The 1,865-nt window shown below is 54.5% G+C and overlaps 1 protein-coding gene across 1 annotated transcript in view; it reads right to left on the bottom strand.

Annotated features, from left to right (window-relative positions):
* Positions 1-1,619, bottom strand: part of LOC104274821 (ras-related protein Rab-5C-like) — a gene marked incomplete at its 5' end in the record, with an annotated part of 9,363 nt that extends 7,744 nt beyond the window's left edge. The window contains one exon of the mRNA XM_009870558.1: positions 1,396-1,619. Coding sequence (XP_009868860.1) covers positions 1,396-1,619 — 224 coding nt within the window. The remainder of the gene's footprint in view (positions 1-1,395) is intronic.
* Positions 1,620-1,865: the final 246 nt, after the last annotated feature.

The following is a 1,865-nucleotide window of genomic DNA, read 5'->3' as shown; positions in this document are numbered from 1 at the left end:
GAGATCCCATGACCCCCCCACCCCCCACCCGCCCCACAGCGGCTCGAGAAGTTTGGATTGAGAGCTGACAACCAGCAGGGCCCAGAGCCGACCCCTCCTCGGGGGCAGGAGAGTTCTGCTGCAATGGAGGCGATTCCTCTTCTCCACACAACAGCTACACTTGGCCAAACACACAAAGTACAAACGTGTTCCTGGACAGTTTTGTTTCAGACACTGCTCGATCCGTTACTGGTTTCACTAGTAAAGCAAGGGGACCCAAACCCAACAGCTTTCATAGTGAAACCAGACAAATCATTTATTTTGGTGTGTTTGCATCCACACACCAAGCCAGCCTTCCCCTTACTGCTCTCCCATAGTTAAAACCTTCCTCAGGAGTCCCATTCCAAGGTGCCAGTGCTGCTCCCTCGCCCGACGGGGTATCGGCACCACTTAAACAGCCTGGAGGGCCCTACACAGCCTGGCACTATCTCTCTGAAAACAAACGCCACCCAAATTAGCTACAGGAGTATCTTGGAGCGGTGGATTGCCTCTAGAGGTAGGTTTTTGTCTGAACAGTCAGCTGCTTTCATGGCAAAGTGCTGAGACTCAAGCCTGAGATGATTTCAGCACGGAGAACCAGTTACTGAATCTAAGCATTGGTTTTCTTAACCCTACAGGTCCACACAGACCTGGGCTTCACCTGCTCTCCTCACTCCGAGAACGCACCAAGACCCACATTGGCCTCCAGCTTCTGACACACACTGTCCTGAACTCTCCACCCTTGCCAGCCACAGTCCGTTCACTTTATGATCCAGTTAAGCTGAAAAAAATGAAAGACTGAGTCAAGGCAACAGTGAATACTGAGGGGATATTCCAAGAAAGTTCAGTCACATAGCATGGCGTGCCAGGCCAGCGTGAATCAGAAGCATCTTTCTTTTTTTGGTCTCGACAAGGCTTCAAAGTCCTCCTCCAGAGCAGGCTCAGGAGCCCCAGCGCAGCGCCAAGCAGGATCGCTGTCATGCTAGGAGCAGGGCAGCTCAAGTATGCGTTGACCCACCACACAAAAAGCTAAGAATAGTAGATGCAAGTTGTTCCACAAGACTTAAAATAGTACCTCGGCATATGCTCTTCCCTCCGATTTCCTAACGCTCCTGAGAGCGGCCAAGGTCAGGACTCCGACAACCGCGCACAAACGCGACCAGCTGAAGGCCAGCAGCGAGCGGGTCAGCGCCGCGCTTGGCCTCGCTGGCAGAGCAGGTTAACGCAAGAGCCACCTCCGGTTGGCAGAGCCCAACCACGACCATCACAGCTCCCAGGAGCCCCTGCCCAGCCCCAGGAGCCCCAGCAGCACCAGGACCGAGCTCCAAGCAGCTTTTACAGGATTTAGCACAACAAACCTGCTGCTCCTGCGTACACCTGCACCATCAGGCCTTGCAGAGCCACGTACCGAGTCTGCTCCCAGCTCACCCGCCGCTCTCTCACACTCCCCCGCCGCTCTCTCCCACTGCGCCGCAGATCCAAGGGCAGCCTCGCGCCTCAGCACGTCTGGGTCTCCTCCCAAACAAGCTAGAAAACTTCTCACAGACTTCGTAGCTCTTTCAAGAGCCAACAGCACTGCATGTTTCACTTCACGAAGGCCCCTTGGGGACACAGGGGCTGTTTGTCACCAGCAGCAATCCAGAATAGTCTCCCCATTCCACTAGAACCTATTTTCGGCAGATAAAGTCACACCCTTCATAGGCAGCTCTCTACTTGGGAACCTGGTTGGGCTTTCAGACTTCTAGCGCCTCTATTCCCACCTCAGCAGCTACACCAGGTTATATCCCTTCCATCCTTGCCCGTGCCACGCCTTCCCCAACCCCACTGAACTTTCAGTCGTGGCTACA

This window comes from Apaloderma vittatum, unplaced genomic scaffold (assembly GCF_000703405.1).
Source record: "Apaloderma vittatum isolate BGI_N311 unplaced genomic scaffold, ASM70340v1 scaffold28455, whole genome shotgun sequence".
NCBI classification, from domain to species: Eukaryota; Metazoa; Chordata; class Aves; order Trogoniformes; family Trogonidae; genus Apaloderma; species Apaloderma vittatum.
Note: the sequence above shows the minus strand (reverse complement) of the source record. Positions and strands in the feature narration are given on the sequence as shown.